Source organism: Hesperophylax consimilis, chromosome 1 (genome assembly GCF_061612785.1).
Source record: "Hesperophylax consimilis isolate HC1 chromosome 1, BYU_Hcon_1.0, whole genome shotgun sequence".
Lineage (NCBI taxonomy): Eukaryota > Metazoa > Arthropoda > Insecta > Trichoptera > Limnephilidae > Hesperophylax > Hesperophylax consimilis.
In genome coordinates, this window is record NC_142836.1 from 37,930,909 (window position 1) to 37,958,842 (window position 27,934).

General features: G+C 32.4%; 1 protein-coding gene across 2 annotated transcripts; it reads left to right on the forward strand.

The window, feature by feature from the left end:
- The first annotated feature begins 442 nt into the window (after positions 1-442).
- Positions 443-26,831, forward strand: Cds (CDP-diacylglycerol synthase). 2 transcript variants are annotated; one of them, XM_089633451.1, is made up of 10 exons: positions 443-676; positions 902-1,026; positions 3,646-3,742; positions 9,860-10,036; positions 10,712-10,904; positions 16,876-17,042; positions 18,345-18,497; positions 19,546-19,677; positions 20,650-20,784; positions 20,951-26,831. In XM_089633451.1, the coding sequence occupies exons 1-10, from the start codon at positions 602-604 to the stop codon at positions 21,038-21,040; spliced, it is 1,344 nt and encodes a 447-aa protein (XP_089489577.1). In that variant the 5' UTR covers positions 443-601; the 3' UTR covers positions 21,041-26,831. The 2 variants fall into 2 exon arrangements, with proteins under 2 accessions (XP_089489577.1, XP_089489585.1); XM_089633459.1 differs by having other exon boundaries at positions 19,558-19,677.
- The last annotated feature ends 1,103 nt before the right edge of the window (positions 26,832-27,934 follow it).

Genomic DNA, 27,934 nt, shown 5'->3' on the forward strand with positions numbered 1-27,934 from the left:
GAGTTTTGAAAATAATTTTTCAATCTTTATTATCGCCAGGATATAACAATAATATTATCAAATCATTATTTTACGTATGAATAATACTTTTTATTCAAAAAAATTTCCCAATATTTTACATTATTAAGAACATACATTTTTTTACCTGGGTATAACATTACCTACTTTTTTTCTAGAAGAGTGAGAATTTATTGAACAACCAAAACCTACCTATTTTTAAAAATATTTATGTTCAACCAATAAAAGCATCATCTATATGTTTCAGACATACGAGTATTATGACATGCGACGTCAAGATAAAAATTAATGAAAACACCCCAGTGAGCAAATTGGGCCTACTCAGAATATCTCAAGTTCTTAAGCAAGATATAATCTATGTTCTCGAGGCTCTGCGCATGCGGTTTACCCTTCTAGTGTATTATTTTTCAGTGCTAGTTATTGATTTTCTGTTTGACAGCGAAGTTGGTGGAAATTTCGCAGTCATGTTTACACTATACTAGTTCAATTGTGTATATTAGATAATTTGAAAATGCATTAATATCGTGCGTTTATACATTTAAATTCTATATTTAACTGTTTGATAACAGAGAGTGCGCTCAAAATGTCCGAAGTTCGCCAGCGACGGGTTGAAGGTGAAAATGAAGAAAAGGTAGAAACTGCAGGAGAATCTGACAATGTAAGTATTAATTATTTTTTTGACGTTCATAAGACAGATTTACATATTTGGAAATAATGGAATGAAGCCCTAATGAGCTTACTTCCAGCTCATTAGAAATAGATATCATCAGCTGTTTTTGTTATTTGTGAATTCAAATAAATAATAAAAAACTCTGATTGTCTTGAATTTCCAATGTTCTAGGATTGATTATATTTTGAAGCACTGATTTATTCATATTTTTAGGTGGATTCCGAGGAAGAAAAGTCCCCAGAAGATAAATATGTTGACGAAATGTCAAAAAATCTCCCCCAAGGGACCGACAAATCTCCTGAAGTGTTAGACGGCGCTTTATCTGGTCTTCCAGTCAAGTATGTTTTTATAAATATCTTGTCATTATGTACTAAAAATATTCTTTTTTTATCAATTTTACTAGAAAACAACCTTATTTCAATATCATTTAATAATATAAACAAAACCATAACTAAACAAAATAATGAAATTTGTATTATAATGCGGGCCTAGTTGAATATTTTACCTTGAACATTATACATCCACAAGAATTGAACAATTTTTAAAATTATTTTCGTAGTTTCAAAAATAATTAAATTTATGTTTTTTGAATAAGTATAATAAACCTAAACATAATATTCTGGTTTTTCCAATCGTTTTATAATTTATTCTGATTGAATAAATTAGTAACAGGTTTTGTTCATAATTGAATCAGTGAAAGAATTTCAACGTTACATCACTACTCCCCGCTTTTCTAGCTGTATTACCTTAATTCTACAGTTGCCCTTCATATTTATTACCTTAGGGAATTAAAGCATGTGTTTGTATTACATAAATTTAATCCATTACGAAATTAATCTGCTTATCTAACATCAATCATAATATGGTATGTTTTGTATTTTTACTGATAAGTATTACCAGTGGCGGTTCTTGACTTTTTTGCACTAGGGTACTGAGATAAACAAACTTAGTTATTTTAATATTGTTTTATTTTATTTTATTTTATTTTATTTTATTTTATTTTATTTTATTTTATTTTATTTTATTTTATTTTATTTTATTAGGAACATTAACAGGTTTATAACATAACATGCATAGAGAGAGAGAAAAAATAAGTAAAATAATTAGGTTACAACCCAATAACCAATGTTCACATCATGCAAAAAAGATAAAGAAGGTTAAAAAGCAATAAACAATAAATTTTAGCCGAATATAATGTTTTTTTTCCTCATTTGATGATATTATTTAATTTTAAACGGTCAAGTTAATTTATAACAACTTAAGGGCGCCAGTATGTTAGGTTGTTATATGATTAACTGAACTCCCCTGAAGAGTCGTGGGGACCTAACTGTTAAACTGCCAGCTCTCTCTCCCTCGGAAGACGCGGACCTCACTAAACCGCATCCGGTGCAGTCACAGCTGTTGTGTATAAATGATGCATAAACAGTGCCTAAAGGATTCCGAATTGTGTGAATGTTGACATATTCAAACAACAAAATTTGTTGAATAATGTCCCCTTCATCAGATTCCCGGAAGTTACATTTGTGCTAAACCAAGTGACTCCCAATGCCGTCGACAGGCTGAATAAGCTCACCTTGACCTCAACCAACTCTCCTCCACCATACGAAGAAAAAGAATGTAACTTAACAAGTCCATATAAATATGCAGAAGATATTGTAAGCCGAATCGTTATACACCAACTTAACCGCCTAAGGACTACGCCCGAGTAAACTTAGACGGCTATTATCTGCGAAAATTCCTGCACCCGAGATAACTTGGGCAAACTTTACCTGCAGAAAAGATCACTCCCGAATATACTCAGGTGAAAATATAAAGATTTATTTTATGCAGAAGAAAAACATACGGATTAAAAAATATGTTTTTTTTCCATTTTTTAATGATTAACTGAACGAACATATTTTTCCAATCTCAGAACAACACAAAAAGTCACGAGCCACCACTAACTATGTATGTCTAGATATTAAAATTGCTTCTTTAGTAAAAAAATGCATATATTTTACTCTTCTCGGGTTACCTGTTTATGAAAAAACAAAACACTAAAAATGATCATGTTTATCTTCATACATTTCTGGAATGTTTTCCTTCTTTTCTTGAAAAACCTCTTTTTAAATAATATGTACATTTATTTGAATTTAATTTTTGTTTTCGGGAATGAATGAATGTAAATTAATAATGTAATTAATTAATTATTAGTAAATTAATAATGTAATTAATTAATTATTAGTAAATTAATAATGTAATTAATTAATTATTAGTAAATTAATTAATGTAAGCGGAAATTAACCCACTTCCCGACATTCAATTGAGCTGAAACTCGGCAGATATACTCTTTGTCGATGGCAATGCATTTTATTAACTTTTGGTGGCAATCACATACACACACCCAGAAATAAACGCATTTCTCTGAAATTGGATGACATAACGCATGTATGAATGTGAATGAGGCAGGGAGTGTGTGCCAAGACCGAGTTGTTTGACGGTCCGTCCTCTACCTACCTCTGTGTTGAAACGGCGTGATGGTTAGTTAGTTACAGCAGTTGATGTACAAAATAAATTTCAGTCCTACCTGATATGTTCTTTGGCGAGATTGGTAGAGTTGTTGACTCCAGTTCCTGGGTAGGAAGGTTCAATCTTCAGTCAAACCAATTTTTGATAAATTATAGTAATAAAAAATTATTTTTTTACAGGTTAATTTTTTTCTGTTTTATAAAACCCATGCTATGTTCCCATACTGCTACATGCTACATCCAATATTTTGTTTTTTTTTTTGAATCTTAAACATCTCAAACACCTCACCTTTTTATAATAATCACATCTGCGGTGATGGTGAACACAGCGAGATTGTTAGAAACGTTAGCTTAAGATAGGGAAGGAAGCACAACGCGGCTTAAAGACCCCAAAAAAAACCCAATGTCATTTAATAACATGTACTTATGCTTGTTCTTTCCTATTTGCAGATGGAGAAATTGGGTTGTGCGGGGGATCTTTACATGGTTGATGATTGCAGGATTCTGCCTCCTTATCTACGGAGGACCCCTCGCTCTTATGTTTGTGGTAATTTAATCCTATTAATTAATTTTTTCATACTTCTGCAATCATCATTATTATCACAGCGCTACATCCCAGGGAAGGATTTAGTCTCCTCCACAAATTCTTTTCACTGGCTGTGATCTCTCAAAGTCCTCAGTCCTTCCTGTCCTGTTCCAATCGTCCTCCACAGTCTACCCTTGTCTCTGGGTCGCTTCCACTAGGGTACTCACTTGGTCATAATTTTTGGTATCCTGTCATCTAACATTTTTCGAACTTTCCCGCCCATCAGTATTTGGGACCTACAGAATCTTACGATGGTCTCCAGCTCAATAAATTTTGTGTTTTCAGTACTTCTATAATCATTCAACCCATTTATCTGACCTCAGAGACATCTAAATTCATAGAATTGGCTCTAACATGAAATCTGGGTATCATTACAACGAGCTGGAGGCAAACCATGTGACCATATTTTTGGCACCAGGAGGATTCGAGAATGGTTTGAATAAACTACGACATCAGTCGTTCCATGACTGCCGAAGAGCACACACTGAAATAATCAAACCCTGGATAGAAAAATTATTAGTTAAAGTAAGGCAAAGGCTTACAGCACAGTAACATTTTGGGACTTTTCTACGCAGGATCTGAATGTTCGTTTTTAAATGAACCGACTGGCAGAGCAATGCTAAAAATGAGTGAGGCGCGTAAATTATAACACGTTTGTAAAAGTGTCTAAATAAATAGTGTAACAAAACATTCAATTTTGGAAACAGGCCCAAAATTTTGTTTACCGATTTGGGATTTGTAGTTAAGTTTTTTACGCAGCCAGCAATTTGAGTACTATTCTAAAAAGGATTAATAATTCATAATCAGATTTTATGCAACTCGAGTTGCCTGTATACTGTCAGATTCAATATTGCGAATCACAGAAAGGGATACGGTGACACCGTCTCCCGTGCTCCGTCAACTTGGTTTGTTACCCTTTTCCTTATTGATTGGTCTATCAAATTAAATGTCTGATCTGACCAGACAGCATTACGGATGCACATTGTATTTCATGTTTTCAATTGATTACATCTCATTCCAAGTTCTAAAATATGAAAGGTTATCAATTACATTGGGCATTTAACTGTCATGATCTTGTTTACGTTATGTTTGTGACAGCACCGACAACTTTAATTTCCTTATCTTCATATCCTTAAATACTATCCAACTTATTTTAAGTTGATTAAATTGAGACGGATTGTAGACCAGTTCTTATAAGTATTAAGACTTCAATATATCATGTCTCGATATCTTATCTTGTTACTTTTCTTAAAATATAAATACATAATCAGTTAACTTTACTCGTCATGCTGCCAACATCAACTGTGAACTGGTGTTCCGCTTTGGTCTGCTGAGTTTCTTGGTCGTGTGCAAGAGCACTAAATAATTTATAATTGTTTGTAACACCAAGATAACTGTTATCATTCATCACAATTAGGGAGGCTGATAAAACATAGCTTAAGACCACACTAATTGTCAAAACTGTCACCCGTCAATTACAGATTATTTTTTAATTAATTTACGTCCACGAGTGTGCGGTGAGCGCCTGTTGCTTCACGGCAAAAACTGACAGCCGTCGGCTCACCGTAAGCGCACCGTGAATCGCTTGAGGCTGGCTCGCAAGCCACATTATGATTTTTTGGTAACATTAATGTGTTACGGTTACAGCTAGCAGTTGAGCATGCGGCTTAAGAAAAGGATACTAAAATGGATAGTGAATAGACAATGAAAGGAGTATCATGAGACTATTTATGAGATATATAGAATGGAAGAAATGTCATGAGCAACTGAATCAAAACTTGAGTCTTGTTGGGAAGTATCTGGTTATTCAGATATGGTCACCAAACACATCTAAAGCCATTTCAAGCAACGACTCGACTCTGAATGGTTCTATTCTATACTTATGAATGTGGCAAGCATTTTGTAGCGGTCCGTTCTCTATGCCTATCCCTGCATGAAAATATACAGTGTGATTGTTATTTTTATTAGTTGTGAGGTATTTATTGCATGTCATATTTTATTTTATACCATCTAGATAAGCGTTATCATTTATCACAATCTGGGTGACTTGTAATAGGTAGAATGACCACTTAAAACGGCTGCTACGATGCGTGACCTCGTTGAATCTGTTCAACTGCACGATTATAACCGGTGCATTAGAGGGGCTTCTTTGTTTCTCTTGAACCAGTACATATAATTGGGGCTTTTGCGCTTGTTAGTTGCCACATGTCATCATTGATTATACACATCAATTGTATGCATGAGTTGCAAACTAATAAATACACCTAATTTATTATGAGACTAGTTGTTGTTACCTGTGAAAAATCATGGGACCTAACTTGACTTGCATAGTACACAAATTTAAAATATAGAATTAAAACTTAATTGTCTGTTGAAATATATTATAAGCAGGTACCTACTTAATTGCTTGTCTGTATTTGAAAAGTTTTTTGTAAGTTGATTATTTCCTCAAGTCATCCATTGGTACTAATTTTTAAAATTTCACATTCATACTCACAAAAGAAATGACTTGCAAACTAATACCAAATTTGTCTTTTTTTAAAATTTCATTCGACATTAGTAAAATATCCGTAGTATTTACTTGTATTGGCTGGCAACTCTGGCCACTAGAGGAGCTAGTGTAGTAGTATGGAAAAATCATGCATAAAATGTAGGAAAGTATACCAAGCCGCACAACTCGTGCCGCTAGAAGGCGCTAGTATACTATATATAAATACATACTGCCATCAGAATGTATGAGAAATGTCAGAAGTTGGAGGTATTATTACTATGTATTCTACAGTATTTGCTAATACATTAGAAAAGTTATAATGCCGTTTAGTAATAGTTCACTACCCAATGAGAAGTAATTGACCCTTTTAGAATGTGCGAATATTTGAAATTCATAGATTTCACAATTTTTCCCCAGTATCTGGACAGAACAAAAATTGGAGGTTTTCTTTACCGAATTTTTTCTGCACATTTTTTTGTTGTGTAAGTTTTTAATGTTTATTTTTTTTTCAATTGCATAAAATGTTATATTTTTGGTATAAACAGTAAGATTTGTCATTTTATGTGAAGTTCTTTCCAATGAAAGTAAGAATAATTCTAAACTCACCTCGAAAACCAAATTTCTAACATTCAGTAAAACAAATATTGGGCAACCAAAAACCGTCCCGCTTTTACACCTGCATCCATGTACTACATCACAAACCAAAAACTGCGACTGCGAAAAAATTGAACATTCGGATAATATTAAGTATCTTGGTTTAACAGTGGATTGCAAACTAAAATGGGAACTTCACATAACTTCACTTGCAATGAGAATCCGGAAACAAATATACATTTTTAAAACGATTAGAAACATTATGTCACTTAAACTACTAAAAAATGTCTACTTTTCCCTTTGTCAAAGCATTTTAATTTATGGTATATCGGCATGGGGTGGTGCCGCAGACACATACATCAAGCTACTTAATACAGCTCATAAAGCACTTATTAGAACTATGTTCAAAAAACCATATCTTTATCCCACTGAAAATCTTTTGATTAAAAATAAAATACTTGATATCAGGAAGCTATTCATAAAAAAAATTATCCATACGAATTGCATAAAATCGTCACCTTCACACATATCTCACTCCCAGAACACTAGAGCTAAATCTAACAATCATTTACAAGTGCCAAAAATTAAATCCACTCTTGCTAAAAAACATGAATCTTACCTCGCACCTTCCATATTCAATATTTTCTTAAAAGAAACACAACATACAACTCAAATCAACAGAAAATGTACATATAAATACTTTAATACGTGGCTAATGAACAAAAAAAGAAATGGCATTAACAAGTTACTTGCAAACCTTCCATGCTAATTTTTATATGACATATTAAAAAAAAAAAAAAAAAAAAAAATGTTCAATTACTATTACATATGTATGTAATAATTTATATTTAGATTATTTTATCTAGGTAATCTTTTATTTTCTAATTACGTTTCTTTTCCTGTATTTTGTATTTTTATTTATTTTCTTTGTATTTTTATTCACTTTTATTATTATTGATATATGTAATGGTAGATACTGCTACCCGGCTCAGAACAGATATTGTCTAGTGAGTCGGGTAGCGCACATAATTTGTAAACAAATATTGATGTCAATAAACGCCCGGGTTACCGGCAAATTAAATTAAATTAAATTAAATTAAACTATTGAAAAAAAATACCAGTTCATCAAGCATTAAATATGTTCTACCTATATAGCCCCACCTAATTATTGTGAAATAACAAGATGATAACAATGTCATTCTGATCCTTTATCATTTATAGTTATAAGTTATAATGCCGTTTAGTAATAGTTCACTACCCAATGAGAAGTAATTGACCCTTTTAGAATGTGCGAATATTTGAAATTCATAGATTTCACAATTTTTCCCCAGTATCTGGACAGAACAAAAATTGGAGGTTTTCTTTACCGAATTTTTTCTGCACATTTTTTTGTTGTGTAAGTTTTTAATGTTTATTTTTTTTTCAATTGCATAAAATGTTATATTTTTGGTATAAACAGTAAGATTTGTCATTTTATGTGAAGTTCTTTCCAATGAAAGTAAGAATAATTCTAAACTATTGAAAAAAAATACCAAAAATACCAGTTCATCAAGCATTAAATATGTTCTACCTATATAGCCCCACCTAATTATTGTGAAATAACAAGATGATAACAATGTCATTCTGATCCTTTATGATTTATGACAGATATTTTAACAGTTATGTACTTAGGTTTAAGTCGACACTTCTTGATGGGGCCTTATTATTATTATTTATCTGAGGTGAACTGAACAGGTGCACAGTGGCGCCAAATAAATAAGTTATTTTGTATTGTATAACTTAGCAAAATAAAAACCTTCAATGGTAAAGTTGCCGAATTCTGCATCACGCAGCTTGATTTCCACATAATTACTACTGGAAACAACCACTTACATCGGGGGAGATGCGTAACATGAACAAAATAGATTTTTAGGTTGTTAGTTTGGGTTATTTTGATAATATATGCATATTTCCTAACCTTCAAACTTAAGTGATTGAAATTTTTATTTATTTTTAATTCATCTTTTACCATTTCATCTCATTTTAACATTAGTTTTAGTGTTTTGTCTTATATGTAGTGTTGTTCTAATTTCTATTTTATTTTATGTTTTACTAATATTGTTTCATATTTAGCTGCTTTTAAAATTATTTTTTAATATATTCTCATTATACTTGTAATCACAATTTAACTATTTGAAAGATCTATTTGTACCTACTTTATAATGAATTACATCCATATACTGTTAGTATTTCCTATATAATACAGATATTCTCCTATGTGCACTGCATCAAAAGCCTTTTTAGACATATAAATATTTGTTTATTGTAGTAATAAGCTGAAATTAAGAGGATTTAAAAAAAAAATTGTAAGTCAAGCGTGAGGCAGAATTCGGCAACTTTACTGCTTTAATATTAATTTGATATTAATCAAAATATTACTCGTCAAAAAAGGAAACTTTACGGACATAATATTATGTAATTCATCAAAATATGTACGTACCATTATCGGCTGTTATATTCCTCTTTTTTCTGACATTGTATATATTTGATTTGGATTTTATGATAACTTACTTAAAAGTACAAGTAAGCTGAAGATAAAAAAGTAATTTATGTAGGCCCGAAGCAAATAGCAGAGCTTAAAATGAACAGCTGTTCTTGTTGGTTGGAATGTCGAGCTTAGCACTAAATATCTGAAATTCAATGACAATTCAAGGCGTCCTTAAAAAGTGATACCACAAAAATTAAGTTAAATAGGTTACCTAGGGTTTATAGGTTAGTTTTTTTTTCATAGTTTTTGATGGCTGTGTATCACTTTTTAAAGGTGTTTTGAATTTTCATTGTGTTGAGTTATCATGGAACCGAAATTACTATCACAATGTATCAGCGTGATCATTGTGATTTTATTGCGTTGTTAATTTAGGTATTTAAGTGACCCTTCATGGAAACACAACTTTTGTTATCTTTCCAAGATTCCACAATTTATTTCCGCTTTTGATTTTTGTGTGTACTTACAGACGCTGATGGTCCAAGTGAAGTGCTTCGAAGAGATCATCAACATCGGCTATGCGGTGTACAAGATCCACGGCCTGCCGTGGTTCCGCTCCCTCTCATGGTACTTCCTGCTCACCTCAAACTACTTCTTCTACGGAGAAAACCTCGTTGCCTATTATGGTGTGGTCATCAGCAAAACGGTAAGATCATCCCTGTTTATTCAAATTATTTTTCTTTTTATTCATGGACATTATTTTAAAATGACTAAACTCTCACAACTAATAGTATTATAATATAGTATAATTTTTTGTTTAAGTTTTTAATCCAACAGAACAAGTACATCACAATCTACAATATTACATTCATTTTTCTTAACTCCACGTGTGCTTTGATGATGGATACTGCAAAGCTATCCGAAGGTAGCAATATGCCGAAACTAAATCAACATAAAACCAACAATTTATTTTGCATTCAATGAATTCGCTCTGTAATTTTTTTTAATACTTATTACAGATTTGTTTAAAGAAATATATTTACACGTATATCAGGATTGAAATAAAAAACAGATAAAAAAATTAAATCATTTCTTGCGGTGCTATTCTGTCATCACATTGAAATGAAATGAAAATTAATGTATCAGTGAAATTCATAATTTGAATGTTACGTGTCCAGGAATATCTACGCATATGTACTTGGAAAGCTGTTTTGCTGTTACGATGAAATGAAATGAAAATATGTAATGATGAAATATCTTACTTAAATGTTGTGTCTCCACAAATATCTATGCATACTTGTAATGTTGCTTTGCCGTTGTGATGAAATGAAATGAATCAGATATTTATAATGAAATTTAAATAGAAACGTTGTGTGTCCAGGAATATCTCCGAATGCTGGTGAAGTACCATCGCTTTTTGTCCTTCTCGCTGTACTGCATCGGCTTTGTATGGTTCGTGCTGAGCCTCGTGAAGAAGTACTACATGAAGCAGTTCAGCCTCTTCGCCTGGACTCACGTCGCCCTTCTCATCGTTGTGACACAGAGCTACTTCATCCTTCAAAACATATTTGAAGGTTAATAAAGATTTTATTTTACATTTCAATCAATTACAGGTTATCAGATCTGTCCTATATCATCGTCTATCTGATATGAAACAACAAACAAGTATCGATATTACTTTGTATTATTATCATAAATTTATTTATTTTTAATTTTAAGCTAACATAAACAATGCGTTAGTATCGTTGTTACTTTGTATTATCGTGAGGAAATAATTTATTTTTAACTTTAAGCAAACATAAAAAATGTGTTAGTATCGATGTTACTTTGTATTATCACGAGGAAATCATTTATTTTTAACTTTAAGCAAACATAAACAATGCGTTAGTATCGATTTTACTTCGTATTATCATGAGGAAATTGTTTATTTTTAACTTTGAGCCACCTAAGGAGAATTGAACATTTGACCTTAATTGTGACCCACCAAAAATAAAAACATAATCTATACAAATTTATTCCATTTTTGAAAGTAATTTATTCTAGCTTTGTGTGGATAAAAAGTCAAAACATAATAATTTTTGTGACAAAATCTACAAATGGTAATTATGTTTTTACATAGTTTTGATATAACATGGTCAACAAAATGTAATGGAAATATCAGTTTTCTTATTAGAATTCTTCTATTTTCCAATATATTAAGTAACAAATTATTATTATTAGGCAAGAAAGCAGGCAGCATTCTGTTGCTGTGTGCATATCTAATTTCACAATAAGTAATTGAGTTAATTTAAAAAAATAACTCCAACCTTTCTTCTCTCCAAATGAGAATCCACTTGGGCTACTGACTTACACTTGTAGCATCGATGTTGTATTGCGGAAGTTTGTTGCATGCTACCACTACTCTATTTGTGGCATTGATGACATTGCGGTAGTTTGTTGCATGCTACTAGTGGTAGTGGTAGTAGTGCTCCAGGGTGGCCACAGACCTGGAAAACCGGGAAAACCGGAAATTATCAGGGAATTTTACCGAACCGGGAATTATCAGGGAAATGTCAGGGAATTTTAAAATATTCTTAAAATATCAGGGAATTCCAAAAATAAAACGAAATTCGTTATTTACGATTTGTGAAGTCCCAAAGTTGTGTTTTATTACTTTTACTTGCGGCGTGTGTAACAAAAGATCATCAAAACTAGATAAATAGGTATTTTTTTATTATTATTTTCGTAAATAGCCCTTGCAACACAATCATGTCGTAAACCACCCGCCTTGGTTTTTCCCCTATACTATGTAGGTGCGAAATCTGTAAAGAAAAAGCTAGCAAAGTTATAACAAAGTGTCAAAAGGGTCGGACACCCAGTACGGTCGTAATAAAATTTAAAGATCATCATTATCAACATTTTTACAAAGTGTCAATACAGTAGAACCTCGTTAATTCGAAATCCACTGGACATCAAAAATAAAATTTCGAATTAACGAATTCCCACATAATTCGAATTTTTATGAAAAAAAAAACAATACGCCGAAAATCGATGTTCTCGGCCGCCTCTTCAAATCCGGGTGGTATTTTAGTTGTAAATTCGTATTAATACCAATTATTTCTTTATTTTCGCGGCCGATTACCGTAGCGGCGCACGGTGGGCTGAAAATAGCCTTTCATAGACATAGAGACTTGAATTTTTAGGGGTATTTTTTTTTGCTAGAAATGGATTCTGCTGATTATTACTATGCTATAAAATGTCGTACGAAGAAATTGCGTGTACAGATGAAGGAGTTATAATTTTTTTAAGAAAAATTTGTATGGCGCTGACATTAAAAATGAGGCTATCTCTGGAATCATAAGGTTGGCCGTTCTATCTTTACACACAGATAATACTACTATTTATTTGTATTTTTTTGACATACTTCATATTGTGGCGCAAGGTGCGATTATTTTTTTTAAAATCCTCAAAGTTGAAAAAAACCCTTTTTAATGTTGATGATTCATTTTAATGCTTAAATGCTTTTAGGCTTGCAGTGTAAATAAAATATTGTAAACTAGACAAAGCATACTCGTATGTAAAGCATTTAAGCATTAAAATGAATCTTCAACATAAAAAAGTTTTTTTTTCAACTTTGAGGATTTAAAAAAAAAAAATCACAAGTTTCGAAATAGTACAAAGTATGTCAAAAAAATACAAATAAATAGTAGTATATTTGTATGTAAGGATATAATGGTCAACCTTATGATTCCAGAGATAGCCTCATTTTTAATGTCAGCTCCATACAAATTTTTCTTTAAAAAAATGATGACTCCTTCATTTGTACACGCAATTCCTTCATACAAAATTTTATAGCATATTAATGATCAGCAGAATCCATTGCTAGCCAAAAAAAATACCCTTGAAAATTCAAGTCTCTATGTCTATGAAAGGCGATTTTCAGCCCACTGTGCACAGTGTTTTGGCTTGCAGTGTAAATAAAATATTGTAAACTAGACAAAGCATACTCATATGTAAAGCATTTAAGCATTAAAATGATCATCAACAAAAAAAAGATTTTTTTTCAACTTTAGGATTTAAAAAAAAAAAATCGCACCTTGCGCCACAATATGAAGTATGTCAAAAAAATACAATTAAATAGTAGTATTATCTGTGTGTAAAGATAGAACGGCCAACCTTATGATTCCAGAGATAGCCTCATTTTTAATATCAGCGCCATACAAATTTTTCTTAAAAAAATTATAACTCCTTCATTTGTACACGCAATTGCTTCGTACGACATTTTATAGCATAGTAATGATCAGCAGAATCCATTTCTAGCCAAAAAAAAATACCCTTGAAAATTCAAGTCTCTATGTCTATGAAAGGCGATTTTCAGCCCACTGTGCGGCGGGCTCTTTAAATTCAGATATTCGCAATAAATTCGTAAAAATGCTATATTTTTACGCGTAAATCGAGATTTCGCTGCCGATTTCGGTCGCGGCCTACCCTTTAAATTGAGATATTCGTAAAAATACGATATATTTCCGCGTAAATCGAGATTTCGCGGTAATTTTCCGTCGCAGCCGGCCCATTATTTCAAATATCTGAATTTAAATTCGTAAAAATACGATATATTTCCGCGTTAAATGAGAATTCGCGGCCGGCTCTTAAAATTCAGATTCGAAAAAATTCGCAAAAATACGATATATTTCCGTGTAAATTGAGAATGCGCTGCCGATTTCCGTCGAATACGATATATTTCCGTGTAAATCGAGAATGCGCGGCTGATTTCCGTCGCGGCCGACCCTTTAAATTAAGATATTTGATGTAAATTCGTAAAAATATGAAATATTTCCGCGTAAATCGAATTTTATCGGCAGTTTTTCGTCGCGGCCGGCCTTTTAAGTTCAGATATTTGAAGTAAATTCGTAAAAATATGTCATATTTCGGCGTGAATCGAAATTTTTCGGCCGATTTCCGTCGCGCCGTATTTTTTAACTCGGATATTCGAATTAAAGTTAGTAAAAATACGATATATTTCCGCGTAAATTGAAATTTCGCGTCCGATTTCCGTCGCGGTGGGCCTTTTAAAATTCAGATATTCGAAATAAATTCGTAAAAATACGATATATTTACGCGTAAATCGAGATTTCGCGGCCGATTTCCGTCGCAGCGGGCCATTTAAATTCAAATATTCAAAATAAATTCGTAAATATACGATACATTTACGCGTAAATCGAAATTTCGCGGCCGAGTTTCGTCGCGGCCGACCTTTTAAATACAGATATTTGGTGTAAACTCGTAAAACTACGATATATATCCGCGTAAAACGTATTTTCTCGGCCCTTCAAACTCGGATATTCGAAATAAATTTGAAAAAATACAACATTCCAGTGTAAATCGATTCAGATTTACAAAATAATAATACTAATTAGGACGATGTATAACCACGTAAAAATACATTTTTCGGCGTTTTACCGCCACGGCTGACTTTTAGATTCAGATTTACGAATAATTATGATTTATTTTCGCAAAAATCAAATTTTTTTGAATTTCACGAACAAATTTTCGTGCGCGGACAAATATAAATTACGATTAAACGAATTTCGAATTAAAAAAATTTTTGTATGAAAAAATTTTTCTGCGGAAATTTTTTTGGCGAAAATTTCGAATTACGCGTTTTTTCGAATTATCGGGATTCTACTGTACTTACTTTTGTTTATTTGTCTATTTTTGTCTGGTCTTTTCATTTGTACACAAATTGTCTTCAGGCGAAATATCATAAATTTGTAATAAGTGTATTTTGTTTTGAATAGATCATTGTGGCGCAAGGAAATAATAAATGCTTTAGATGACGGAATTCCCTTTATTTATGTATCTGTTCTAATTTTCTGGCGTAGATGAATATCGTGTTTCAAAAATAAAATTTTGAACGATATGTCCTTATACCAAATAAAACATATCAGGGAAAAATATAGAAACTGCCCTGGAAAACCTGGAATTATCAGGGAATTTTGAAATCCGTTTTTTGTGGCCACCCTGTACTCTATTTGTGGCATTGATGACATTGCGGCAGTTTGTTGCATGCTACCACTACTCTATTTGTGGCATTGATGACATTGCGGCAGTTTGTTGCATGCTACCACTACTCTATTTGTGGCATTGATGACATTGCGGCAGTTTGTTGCATGCTACCACTACTCTATTTGTGGCATTGATGACATTGCGGCAGTTTGTTGCATGCTACCACTACTCTATTTGCAAGGAAGAAATTTGTAGGATTGGATGCTAAAGGTGTTTTGTTAATTTTTTGAGTGTACATGGATATTTACGTTTGTGTTCGTTGTGCAGATTTCTTGAATACCAGGGCAACTATAATGTCCAGATAAAATTTTGAAAGTCTCAATTAAGTCACCTCTTTCTCTTCTTTCTTTTAATTTACTGATTTTTTTTTTAACCCTTGTTTAATGTTAACATGGTATTTATTCTGTGGAATGTTCCTCCGTGTAAAAAAAGAATTAAGTTTATAATGAATTTTGATTGAACTGATTCTCTTTTAGGAAAAACAGTATGCATGTTTTTTTGTGTCAATTATGTTAATTTGGCCGATGTGTGTACATCGGCCTAACAAGAGTTAAAAAAAACCAATTGAAAATAAGAGGAAGTAAAAAAATGTACTTTTTATAAGTCTGTCACAGGAGTTGGTTTAAAATAAATTACCTCTCCTTTACTTTGAGCATTTTTTCATCTTGCGTAAGTACATATTAATCCTCTTAGCCTCAGAGTGCCGATCTTTTGCGCGCACCTAGATTTTGCAGCTGACTCCACACAGGAGGTTCTGAGAGAAATTTTTTCCCCCGCCTTTGGGGATGCTGTGTGGACTTCTGAAAGCCTTAAAATGCTTATCGCACAAATTTTGATGTACGAGGATTGTCCCAGAAGTGCCCGACCTAACAAATAAAACATAAAAATTTGGGAAAAAGTATCTTTATTTCTCAACATAGTCTCCATTTAGCTCGTAGCGTAGCGATGTTCAATAGCTTCAATTCCCTGTTTATAATGAGAACCGTCGAGCTCCTCAAAATAGACTGCACTCTTCATTGTTGGCATTGTTCAAATCTTTTACCACCGAGCCATTTTTGAAATTTGGAAAGAGAAAATAATTTGAGGGGGCTAAATCTGGCGAATAGGGTGCATGAGGAAGCAGTTTGAACTTTAACTTATTGATATTGGTCATCCCGATAACAGATTTGTGAACTGGTGCATTATCTTGATGAAACAACACTTTCTTTTTCGCCGAAATGCGGCCGTTTTTTTCTTGATTTCATCACTTAAATGCTGTAATATGTTCGCATAATACTCGCCGTTGAAACATCACTAAAAACTATATTGAAACGTCCTCTCGACGCTGTTTTTTTTCAATTGTGAGCAAACGCGGTACCCATTTTGCGCACAGCTTTCTCCTATCCAAATTTTCAGTCATTATGTGATGTACTGCATTTTTTAAAGGGTCTTAGGGTAAAAAATATAACTTAGAATAAATATTTTTTCTTTGCAAAGTTTTAAGTTTTGTTTCTTTTTCAGGTCTAATTTGGTTCATCGTGCCGGTTTCCATGATAGTCTGCAATGATGTGATGGCTTATGTGTTTGGATTCTTCTTCGGGAAGACTCCTCTGATCAAGCTTAGCCCTAAGAAGACCTGGGAAGGATTTATTGGGGGCGGAATATCCACAGTTGTTTTTGGATTGTTCGTAAGTAATCAATCGTCAACATATTTCATTTTAAATATTGAAGACAATATTAGTGATTTCTAAACGAAAATCTGAAACAGAAAAATCAGAAAAGGATACGGTCACATCTAGGATGCGAACCCAGGACCCTTGTCTTTCCGGGACACTGCTCTACCAACTGAGCTAATAGGACCCTATCCCCCTCTGTCACTTTTAACTGTATCATACTTCGAATAAGAACTACCAACATTGTCTTCATTTTTTCACCGCACATTTTTATTGGCAACTATCTTTATTTATTTATTTATTTTTTATTTATTTTTTTATTTTTTTCTGTTTCAGATTTTCGTTTAGAAATCACTAATATTGTCTTCAATATTTAAATATTACAATTTGAGGTTTTACTCAATAAAGTTATTCCGAAAAATAAATATCTCATTTTACCGCTTTTGCATACAAAAATGTTATGTACTCCGTGAATGTAGAATGAAGTGTCCTCCTGAGAGCTTTTTAATAATACTCTTTTATTTCTTTGTCCGAGAATGGACGGTTTCCTCGGGAGAGTTGGGGTAAGAATAATCTCGTTGAATTTAGTATTTCAAAGACCCAATCATATTCGATTACGACTCGGAATGACAATCTAGTCTCTTTCAATGAAAACAATCTTCCCAATAAACCTTCCATTGATATGTTTGGCGTAACCTGAAGTGATTAGGGATCCTAGCACGGTCGATCGATAAAACCCTATATCAATATACATATATATAGATATTGACTAAATCTGTCATCTATCGTTATTAGGCGGCGTTAGGTGGTAAGTGCGAGCATGGTCAGTAATTGATATAAAATATGCCAACAGCTGGTTGACAACAGCCGCCTAATTAAGAGCGGCATTTTGGCCGTCAATGAGGTTCGGTTAGCTGTCAATGTACGTTATTTTTTCCAATAATGTCGTTCGTTATGCTAAATTACTGGCTTATTAATGAACGGAGGCAGACTGAAGCTTGTAGAATAGAAAGATGTCCTTATTATTCATATTTATTATTATGAATCTGTTCAAACTTGGAGAAACGTAATTCAGAAAGTTGTTCAGATATAAGTAAATTTAACTTTAGGCCTATTTATTCTGACTTGGGTAAGTCGGTAAGCCTAATGATTCGATATTATTAAGTTGTTGATTTGACCATGCTAGACACCCAGATCAGGCACCAGGCAGGCAACATCGCATTAAGTTACCCTCTCTGAAGCATTATTATGTAGTACACTACTACTGTCAGATTAACCGAAGTGCAAACGTTGACAAAATATCATTATTTATTTCAGATTTCCTACTTCATGTCGAGATACGCGTACTTTGTCTGCCCGATAGAGTACTCTGAGACCCTGGACAAGATGACCATCGACTGTGAACCCTCGTACCTCTTCCAACTGCAGGAGTACGTCTTGCCCGAGTCCCTGGGGAGTCTCATGAAAGTTGTAAGTCTCATCTTGTTGGGGAACGACACTTAATCATTTTAGACCTGAATTAAAACTGGCAGTGGTAAAAAAACATTAATATTTGATGCCTAACACATTGTATGTAGAAAGATTTGAAATTTTTTTGTTTTATTTTTTATATCAATACTTTAGAAGTTTTTACTACGTTCATTTGAAAGATCACTATTGTTCAACTTAATTAGACTTAAGTTTCAGGGGGTGTGTTTAACTTAATGTGACAAATTGTATACAAATAATTAAAAAAATTATTTACAATTATATCAGTATACATAACAATAAAAACGGTTCCATGATATTTCATCAAAACGAAAATTCAACACATCTTTAAAAAGTGATATAGAGTCATCAAAAGTGATAAAACAAAAACTAGGTTTAATAGTTACCTATGAAACTTATTTAACCTAGTTTTTGTTTCATCACTTTTCATGACTTTATATCACTTTTTGGAGGTGTGTTGAATTATCATTTTGATGACATACCCGGTCACCAATAAAAACATACCTTCAAAAAAACTACACACAATAGAAATCGGGGAACATAAACGAAACCAATATTTGGTGTACACAAATTATATTTCTGAAATAGTGCATAATGTCCTTCATATGTGCTGAGGGGAAAAAAAAACAACAAATTGGCAAAATAATTACGTATTCACAAAATTTAACTTTTTTTAACCTTCAACATGTCAAGATGCAAAACAAAACTTGAGGGGTCACTAACACACTCCTCGCATCTTTACATAAAAAGGCTATGTTTATAGGTTTTGTAAGAATTCCCAAAATACCAATAGACTAATTTTACGGAATATTTATGTTGATAGAATAGCATTTTTGGACATTTTGTTTACCGCTGTTAGCAGGTTTTTACAAACAAAAGACATATTTACATCTATTCACTGGAGAAAGACGTCAGTGTCTATGCCATCTTTGGTGTTCGTTGTGAATGGTTTATTTTGATTTGGTTTTTTTTTGAGTTTGTTAATGGCTCATGTAATTTTCTATTCACGAGAATAATACTATTATTTCAGTTTGGCTTCAAGGAATCCTTCATGCTGTACCCCTTTATGATCCACTCACTGTCGCTGAGTGTGTTTAGCAGCGTTCTTGGGCCATTCGGAGGTTTCTTCGCATCCGGTTTCAAACGCGCCTTCAAAATAAAGGTGAGATAAAGGGTTCGACAAAATAGAAAAGTGACAAAACAGAACATTGAATAAAAAACAAAGAAATAACATAACCTATTTCTTTATCATGTTCTGTTTTATTTTATTACTGAGAAATTTGTATAATATAATCGCAATAGCTCGTATCTTGCACGGTGACCTCTATAATCTCCAGAGACACCGTCCGGTTCCTATTTCCAAATGAATATTGTGTTCCTAATCCTCGGTGGTTCAGTGGTCTTCTCTTTTACCTTTTTTAACCTTCGACATGCCAAGATGCATAGCAAGCGAAGTGACACTAAACTGCGCTATATAAATGCCATGTCATTATTATTATTCGAGTGTTTGACCGCGTTACATTGTTACCTTGCTAGTTAATGTAATTTATAATATCTAATTCTTTAACCGCTTCATGCTTTTAAACAAGTCACGCTCGCGCGCTAATTGCGTTCCAATTTCTGCTAGCACGAGTGATGCTCGCCGGTTTCGATTTGCAGCTTTCTATTTTCAGCTAACACAAGTAACGCTTGTGAAAGATAGCGATTACTCAGTTTGAATTTGCCTGCAGTTGAGATCGGTCGTGTTTTTGAGCTGCTTATTTCGTTCTTATTTATATTTTAATTGAAAAATGTATAAACTTTGAAAAACCTGATTTAAAAAAAAAAAATTGTTTAAAAAACCCTAGCATTAAGTGGTTAACTCAAGTTTTAAATTATGATGTGATTAAGCCTGTGACAGACTGCGCGCTATATTTTCGTGGCTTGGCCTATTTCAGCGTATCGCTCGCCATACATGAAATAGGCCAAGCCAAGTATATCATAATGTGTCGCCTACTTTATGTGACACTGTATGAAATTCTGTGCAGATTTTTTCTTACATTACGTATTTACAAATAATGTTACAGTGATAATGTACCTACAAACTTAATGTTTGAATGATATTTATAAAACTAATTTTATATTTTTCTGTTAGGACTTTGGGGACATTATTCCTGGACACGGCGGCATTATGGATCGTTTCGACTGTCAATTCTTGATGGCAACATTTGTCAATGTCTACATTTCAAGTTTCATCAAGATTGCAACTCCCCAAACACTCCTGCAACAAGTAAGTTCATTTTAACCTGATCTATGCGGCTGTCGCATATGTGATCTATGAACAAAAGGATAAATGAAAATCCTTATATCCAATATCTAATACATAGTGTAAACATTCTTTTTTTAATTTGTTGTGTGGTGTAAGTTATTTAATTAAGTATTTTTCTTCATTTTAGGTTTTCGCTTTGAAACCTGAGCAACAATTGGAACTTTTCTATAGTCTGCAGGAAACTCTTGTGAAGAGGAACATCCTCGATGTGCAATAAATAATCAATATTATTTATTTAACTAATGGCCGATATCCTTACCTGAAAATTTGTTTATTAGTCAATTTTTAATATTATTATTGTTAGACCTAGTTCTTTGTCTGTTTTTGTTATGTTATGATTTTGTATCTATTTGTCTCATCTTTGTATGGCTCCTTTGACTCCATCATATATTTTATTTTTTAAATATGGGAGAAGTACATATATGTATTTATATTTTGAATGTTAATTGGCTTTTGGTGGTTTAGGGGAAAACGTAATGAGGTCGTTTAGTTTTAGTTTAATTTAAATCCCAAGAATATTTTCGTAACTTTAACATTTTCTCTAGCTGAATATCTTACTATTATTTTTCATTCCCACTCGACTTGTCTGTTTACAATCAATACCTAATATAATTACAAGTTACCATTTATCTACATCAATGTTATTTGGGTGTAGGGTATCAGACATTCCTGAATTACCGGCTAATGTTTATCTTTAAGCACCACAGTAGACAGACTTTAGCACCTGTACATTAATTGTAATGTACCCTGATAACTCTGCATATAATGATTATTTCCTTGTATTTTGTAGATAGCATGTTTTCTATGTGAGACTTTGTAGTAGTAACTGTACCTGGATGTGATCTGTGTCACCTGTAGATACAACTTCTAGAATCTTATGTCCATATTATGACTATAGTTATGATTACCGCAGATATTTAAATGAAGTGGTAATATTTTCCAAATACATAATCTTAGTAAGTTTAGTAACTGAAATAATGTGAATGAGAGTGCATTTAATTGGACCATATAGAAGTTTTTGCTAGTTGCTGTGTTGACCCATCCAAATACAATATAAAGGCATATAGAAGTTTCTGCTAGTTGCTGTGTTGACCCATCCAAATACAATATAAAGGCATATAGAAGTTTCTGCTAGTTGCTGTGTTGACCCATCCAAATACAATATAAAGGCATATAGAAGTTTCTGCTAGTTGCTGTGTTGACCCATCCAAATACAATATAAAGGCATATAGAAGTTTCTGCTAGTTGCTGTGTTGACCCATCCAAATACAATATAAAGACAAAATTATAATACAAATTATCATACTGAGTACTGATAGTAATTTTTCCCATAAATTTATCTTTGTATGTATAATTTTTGTGGCCATATTGGAGTTTAGTATTAGTAGTATAAACCTAATGATAGAATCATCGTGCAATATTTTATCTGAGCTTTACTTAAGACCTCTTGTTCAGGATCTTCATGTATATTGATAGAAGTCATTATTTTTAGTTGTTCACCCAATTTTTATATTAATATCGACAACATGCCAAAAAGATGAAAATTACTCTCTAATCTTAACGTTTTAATGAAATCAATATTTTTGTATGCCAACTTTTTGTTGCAGAAAGGTCAATACGGGTAGTATTTTGTCTCTAATTGGAAGATAAATAAAAGAAGTTTGAATCTTGCATGAAAATACATTCTAGTAAGATCACAGTTTTCTTATTTGATCACATTATATATATTTTTGAAATAGGACATAACAACTAAGAATTAGATCTTGATGGCATGTGTTTTAACCTTATCTACGCAGCTGTTGCATATGTGATCCATATTTTTGTTAAAACACATACATTGTGACAAAATGTGTCGCATGATGAGATAGATTGCATTGTAAAGTTAGCAGATGTTAAATTTCTTCATTTTTCTCAGAGTATTCAGTCCCACTGCCTATCAGAAGCCAAACGATCCTATTTCTGCAGTACAACTTGCTCAGAAATACTGTGAAAGTTCTTACCAAACTTAAATGTTTTTCTGTCAATCATTTATTTGTCTTTCGCATAAATCCTGTAATAATTTGTTTCTTCATTTGTGTTTGTTATTTCTTGTGTTTGTCTTCATTATTTACACTATTTATTATGTTATTAACATAAATGGAAATGGCATGTAGTCTTTCTATAACAGCGAAGTATTTATGTAACTCTTGTGAATATTTATTTATTTAAATACAGTCAAACTTGGTTATAACGAGCACGAAGGAACCAACTAAATTTGCTCCTTATAGCCGTTAATCGGTTTTTCAAATATCGTTTGTACCTACCTAAATGCCTCTACTATCAATATATTGGCAAATGTGTAGTATATTTTCAAAATACGAGTAGGTATTACCTATTAACAAAATAAATTTGAAAAATACACTTAAATTACTCACATTTATTATCAATGATTATTTTAAAGATTTTGCTTTCATGTTTCTCAATTTCCTCTTCAAAACAATCAACACATTATAAATATTATCACCTGGTTCAAGCCTTCCAAGAAAAATTTCACTATATTGTTTATCTTTTTACCACTAGTTTGTGCGTGCTGTACCTACAACCTACAGTGTGTAAAATAGTACTTGTCATAAATGCGGGTTTGGTTTTGGTTTTCGGCTGTAAAAATTTATTTGTCGCCAACCAGTGATGCACAACCCGTGGCCCCATTCTTGCGGCCCGCCTGTCAATTTGATAGGGCCCACTTGGCTATAGAGAAAAATCTAAATGTTTGGGGTAATTCTTCAACCCTGGCTGAGAACATTTTTTTTTATAGAGTTTTGATTAATTTTCGCTGCATTTTCTAAATGGAACCAAATTTGAAGAAATGGTTTGTATAACACAAAATTCAACAGAAACCTCATCTCTTGAATTTTGCTGCCAACCCCCTCCCCCTCAACAAAAACAAAAAAAAATCCATCTGTAAGGTCGCGACCTGTTTGAAAAATAGGCAAAGCGGCCCCTCTGCTGAAAAGTTTGTGCATCACTGGTATAAATTTACTGCGTTTAGGGATGTAGGTACTCGTAACTAGGTACCTTCATAAACATATTTATTGGTTTTTAAAACAAAATTGACGATGAGTTGTAATACAAAAAAAGATGTAAAAAGGTAATAGCGCAGCGTAACTTTGCGATGCTCAAATTTTGCAGATTTTATGACAATTTTACATTGTGCCCGATGGAAAGCAAATAATTCAATAAAAAAAATGTATCCAGCCCTAACGGCATAGGAAATTCCCACCCCTTTGTTTGTTACTATTTGCTTCGAGAATAATTCTTGAATAATTTCCAACTACTTTTCAGACCCAGCGACCCATTCACGTATTCAGAAATTGTGTTGACAAAATTATTTGCTCGGTTTTGTAATTGCTCATCATAGCCGTGATCGTTATAACCAAGTTCGACTAATTGTTTCATGTGTATAATTTTGAATCATTACTGACTGCTGTAATTCTGTAACATGATTTGTAGGAACGAGATGTATACATAATATTGTGATTGTATGGTAGTTATTTTTTTATTCTTTGCACCACACTGTATTGTCAATCAAAGTAAATAAGGTTGTACATATATCTACTGGTGTTTGATTGTTTATGCATATTGCGAGTTTTGTTTAATGCTACCTTAAATACCGTGAGCATGTTAAAAGAAGTGTTCTTTTTCTAATTGATTTTTTTTGTTTGTTGTTTAGATACAAGATCTATCACTGCGTTTGCTTTATAATTACTCCCATCAAATTCTGCTTCAATTCAACATATTGATTTTTAACCTGATCTACGCGGCTGTCGCGTATATGAACCATCAGCGGTTATCTCTGTACGCGGATGTCGCATATGTGATGGGTGAAGTTTGACTACAGTACACGTATTGCATTGTGTCAAAATATGCCAGGTGATGGGATAGATTGCATTGTAAAGGTTAAAATGTGTTGCTAAAAAGTCAAAATTATTTTATTTTAAATAATTTGAATCTCATAATATGATATCATGAAACTGAATTAATTTTTCTTCGAACACATCCATGAAATAAGAAGATTATTTTACAAAATATAGTTTTACACATAAATTTGTTTATGTTTACAATGTTTGGTTTATATGATTTAATTATATATACTTAACTCTTCAGGCCAATTTGTTCCCTTTTGGGAACAACTCATATGGTCTCACAGAAATCGTTGTAACATCATTCTGTTGTGGTGAGAAATATGTTCTAAAACGGTGTTAGAAAGAGAAAACACCACGCTTTATATTTGATTATAGAAGTTAACCACAGAATAATTAGAATGTGCACCTTTATGAAACCAATGGTTCTGACCACGATTTGAAAAAAACTTATGAGAAGTTTTTAATAATTATTTTAATATGTAACGACAAAAAAAAGAGGTGATTCAAATGTTTGTAATACATTTGTCTAATAAAGTCAGTGAGCCATTTAATTTTTTTTTTATTGTTTGCAGTAAAAATTTAAATTTTTCAAAAAATATATGTTTATTTCTAATATTAAAATATGAGAGGGTATCTCATCACCTTTCTAAAACAGTTTTTAATTTTTGGATTTGTATAGAAATATTCCATTTATTTGGATTTTATTGCAAAGCGGTAATACTCCGACCTTCTAACAGAATATGCCTGAGGCCTGAGGAGTTATATTTATGTAATAATATTTAATGTCCGAGATGTATTTTCCATCACCATTATAATGTTTACAGATTCGATTTTATCATTAAATATTTGGTGAAATGAAGAAATAATCTGTGTTTGCTACTGCGAAACACAATGATTCTGAAGTTGGCAGAGAATGTAATTTTATGTACAAGGATGTCAATATTCTTAGAATTGCCGTTTTCGTTAGTTTTATTTATGAACATGGAAAGCTCACGGACAATTTGTGGTCACAATGTCGGAATAATGTTTGAACTAAAATGGTTTTATTGGAGTATTTACTTCGTTCTTGTTATTTTTGTGTTCAACGAAACCAAAATTTATGCTAGTTATTCTCTTGTTGATTTTATACAAAATAATTAATCGGTTTGTTATTGCTGCTCATTTCAATGATTCGTAGTCTATTTATGATTAAGGTAGGGTTAATTAATTCTAGTGGAATCTCCTCAAGTGCTCGCATCGTGAGGAGATCGTCGCCCCCACTAAACAGTGTAAAATGTTAAATGTTTCCTCTTAGATGTATTCTTAATCAGTGGAGATAAGTTACATATTATTATTATATAGTCTTGGTGTCTAAATTATTTAAAAACAGTAGTTAAATACTGTTTGGAATTCGTCAAGTTTATAATATTCGTAAAGTGCAGCGGGAAATTAGTTATGTGCCATTCTGCACGGTTGACTAAAGTTATTAAGACTACATACTTTGTGTGTACTATCTTAAAGATACGATAGTACCTAATTATACTACAAGAAACAACGGTTAGTAGTGTACTAAAAGATACAACAGTTAGTAGTGAACTAAAAGATACGACTGTACCTAATGTGTACTAAAAGATACAACAGTTAGTAGTGTACAAAAAGATACGACAGTACATAAGTTTAGCTGTGTACAGTGTGTTTTAGTACACAGGTGTGTACTGAAAGATATACGATGGTATGTATGTAATTGTAAAGTACGTATCATTTGAAGGTTAGGTGGCGTATTTAGGATGTGTCTAGGAATGTCATGAATTGAATAGTTCTTCCCGGTGGCAAGTTTATTTAAACCGACTGCGTATTTCCATTGAAGAGACTCGGATTGGAAAGGTTAATGATAATTTTGCTTTCTTTATTAGTATGTTGTATCTGTGATTCTTCTCGCTTATCTTACTCAGAATCCTTTCACATGTTTGTTAGAATAACAGTAATGCACTTGCGCTAAGTGTTTTTCTCAATAAAGATATATTTCAGAACTCCAACATCTTTCTTGAACTTTATTTTGCGCCTTTTATTTTGTAATTCTATATGCTAATTATTGTTATTTGTCTGACCAGAATATAATAAAGATGTTTCATAATATAATTATTTTATTTTTTCAGTGATGTACCCCATGTTATCATTATTTTAATTTCATTATCACAAAATTAACAAAACAACATTATTATTTATTTATTTATCTATACATGTTCATTTTACAATTGTTTTGAAATTTTAGATTATTAATTACAATCTAAAGCAAAACCCGAAATAATAATCAAAAATTTAAAACAATAGTATATATTGTAAAATGAACTTTTATAGATAAATAAATAAATAATATTAAACAAACAAAAAATGTATGAAAAGAGGTATTAAAAATTATGAAATACTGAAGTTTAACTACGGTTAATAAATTTTTACTTTACATTATAATAATACTTTAAAAAAATAATAATAAGATACAAACAATAAAGGACATTTTATAATAAACATGATTTTGATTGGGCAGTAAGGACATTATTAAATAGGCAATCCTTGTGATCTCGTTCACATTTATTTTCCACTCCTTTTACTTTATAATAACTAAAACACAAGGACGCTTCAGTCATAAGCTGTTTATTGTTGAGTTCGAAAATTTGAAGAAAATAAATATATCAGAAAAGAATAATGGTTACTACGGTAAAAGACGAATCTACTAATGTTGCTCTGGTGACAAATATAAGAAACTAGTTACTGTGGTAAAGGAGGAATCTACTATTATTGTTCTAAAGATAAATTGAAGCTGAAGAGACATAACTAACTAACCACCACACTGTCCGCAGGGGTAGACAGAGAGGATGGACCACCAAACAACTCAGTCTTGCCTCATTCACATTCATACATCTTCTATTAAGGTGGAAACACATTATTAAAACCCGACGCGACCCGATGAAACGCGATGCGTGTTGAGTCGAATCAAATGTATTGTTTTCTTATGACCAGAATCACACTATGAACATCCGACGCGACGCCATGTCGGGTGTTCATAGTGTGATTCTGGTCATAAGAAAACAATACATTTGATTCGACTCAACACGCATCGCGTTTCATCGGGTCGCGTCGGGTTTTAATAATGTGTTTCCGACTTTATTCTGACTCTTGACGTGGCCCGACTCAAGTATCTGATTCACTTGATCGTGCCATGTCTTCCTCGG

What these genes read in the sequence shown, in the direction of transcription:
- Cds (XM_089633451.1), top strand. Translation starts at nt 602, where the DNA reads ATGTCCGAAGTTCGCCAGCGACGGGTTGAAGGTGAAAATGAAGAAAAG. An exon ending in CCTTCAAAACATATTTGAAG is followed by an intron (nt 10,905 to 16,875) that starts GTTAATAAAGAT and finishes TTTCTTTTTCAG; the next exon opens with GTCTAATTTGGTTCATCGTG. An exon ending in TGGGGAGTCTCATGAAAGTT is followed by an intron (nt 18,498 to 19,545) that starts GTAAGTCTCATC and finishes CTATTATTTCAG; the next exon opens with TTTGGCTTCAAGGAATCCTT.